At 52.1% G+C, this 2234-nt stretch overlaps 1 protein-coding gene across 1 annotated transcript in view; it reads right to left on the bottom strand.

Annotated features, from left to right (window-relative positions):
• The window catches only part of CFAP77 (cilia and flagella associated protein 77), an 88077-nt gene extending 86196 nt beyond the window's left edge, over nt 1-1881 (bottom strand). Inside the window, exon 1 of the mRNA XM_004713321.2 lies at nt 1876-1881. Within this exon, the coding sequence (XP_004713378.1) occupies nt 1876-1881 (6 nt within the window). The remainder of the gene's footprint in view (nt 1-1875) is intronic.
• Between the last annotated feature and the right edge of the window lie 353 nt (nt 1882-2234).

Raw genomic sequence — 2234 nt, 5'->3', positions numbered from 1 at the left:
GTGGGGGTGGGGAGGAAGCATTTAGGAACTAGAGGAACATTTCATCATTGCTACACTGCACCCTGACTGGCTCATCTCCTCCCCGCTGACCCTTCTGCAAGGGTCTGTGGGACTTAGGACTTAAGTGACCATCTTCCTTAAGACAATCTCTTCCTCTGAGAAGCCTTCCCAGGTGGCCTGCAGTCCAGATAGGCTTCCTTGTTCTACAGACCACAGCACCCCTAGGCCTCACCTTTAAATGAACAGGGCAGGACATGCCCCGACATGGCTCCACCTAAAACCATGATGACAAGGGACAGTCGCCAGGGGCACATCGTCTGACCCCATGTAGATGAAATGTCCACAGGAAGCACCATGGACAGTACACGGATTTAGTGGCTGCCCGGGGCTAGGGTTGGGGTGGGACACAGGACTTCTTGTGGAGGGGATGAAGGTTGCTACACTTGATTGTGGTGATGGTGACACAGCTCTGTAACTATATTGCAGGGCACTGAATTGCACCCATTAAGAGGGGGAAATTGGACAGCGTGTGAATGCAAGCCCCAGAAAGCGGTGAACACACAGCAGTGTCGTAAGGTTAGGTCATTAATGACATGGTGATATGTTGGATAAATGTCTCCCTGCGGGCAGTGGCCAGTCTTGATTTTCACCCCTTTTCTTCAGGATGGCTGCGAGTCAGGTTTGGTTTGCTTTTGGCTTCTTTCCAGAGGATTCCCGGTGGCACAGTGGTGACCCATTGCGCTTGTCACCATATGGTTATCAGTTCAAAGCCACCGGCTGCGCCTTGGGAGAAAGACGGGGCTTTCTCTTCCCGTAAAACGTTACAGTCTCTGAAACCCACAGGGACAGTTCTAGCCTGTCCTCCAGGGCTGCTCTGAATCAGAATCGAACCCAAGGCAGTGAGGGTTTTATTTTCCTTCCCGGGGTCAAGTGTGGAATGCTGTTGGTGTGAGGTGCTGCAAGTCCACGTCCATTCATAGCCACCCCCTGCGCAGAGAGCTGCCCCAGAGGGTTTCCCTAAAGAAAAACGAGCACAGTCATCAGGTTGATGCCGACTCATGGTGACCCAATAGGACAGGGTAGAACTGCCCCTGTGGTTTCCGAGAGTGTAACTCTACAAGAGGAGAAAGCCTCATCTTTCTCCCATAAAGTGGCTGGTGGTTTTGAACAGCTCATTTTTATGGGAGCAGATCACCAAGCCTTCTCCCACAGAGCTGCTGGTGGGTTTGAACAGCCAGAGCCTCGGGGAGTAGCCAAACAGGTGACTGTGGGGCCGTCAACACTCCTTCGAGGGCAGACATCCTCTGCCATCGAGCCTGTTCTGACTCACAGTGACTGCAAATCTTTATGGGAACAGAAAGCCTCATCTTTCTCCCATGGAGCAATCGGTGGGTTTAAACCACCAACCTTGTGGTTCTCAGCCGACACTTCTCTCTGTTCCAGCACCGTGGCCCCTTTCAGTGCTGCAGAGATGCTGATAAATGGAGGTGGGACAAGTAAATGAACGAAATGCCTTTTTGCAGGTGCCACGGCTTCTTTTCTGCCCAGTGACCAGACATCTTCCTTCCTCCAGAGCGAGGGGGTCCTGAGTCCCAGGTGGGTGCTACGCATCATTGCCGGGACAGTTTGTTTTGGATTCTTTACACACCACACACCCTGAGCTGCCCACAGAGCTCCAGCCTCTCATTTGTTATGAAAACGATGCGGTCTCTCTAGCGACCACCAGGGAAGTTAATTAAAATGTGACTTCTGCAGGAGAGACCCCGCCTCCTTCAGGGCAGGTGCAGGTGGGCAGACTTCCAGCTGGCAGAAGGATGACAAATTCAGGAGCTGGCTGCCCCCCTCAGGTGGGCGAGTGGGGGAGCAGGCGGATACCTCCATCTTAGCATTGTTTTGTGTGTGTATGTGTGTGTTTTAATGTGGATTGCCTGGGAATCAAAAACCACCCAAACACATTGAAGCCTTTGGCTGCAAAACTCCTTCCACAAGTATTTAGTCTGTGTTCACGCTGCCCCAAGCCCTGTGCTGGGAGCTATAAAGTGAACACAAGAGGCACAAAGTCCCTGCCCTTATGAAGTTCACAGCCTTGAAAACAGGGCAGTTACTACAGAACAGCAGTCCAGTGCACCAGGAGGTGTGATGGGAGAAGCAGACACAGCTTTGAGGCCACAGAGGGAGATAAGATGATCTAAAATAACTTACCAGGCAGCTATCTGGCAACGGACTCTTGTCCA

Source organism: Echinops telfairi, unplaced genomic scaffold (assembly GCF_000313985.2).
Source record: "Echinops telfairi isolate 266 unplaced genomic scaffold, ASM31398v2 ScPeMD7_22;HRSCAF=79, whole genome shotgun sequence".
Lineage (NCBI taxonomy): Eukaryota > Metazoa > Chordata > Mammalia > Afrosoricida > Tenrecidae > Echinops > Echinops telfairi.
The sequence above is the reverse complement of the archived record's forward strand: the minus strand, read 5'-3'. Positions and strand labels throughout refer to the sequence as shown.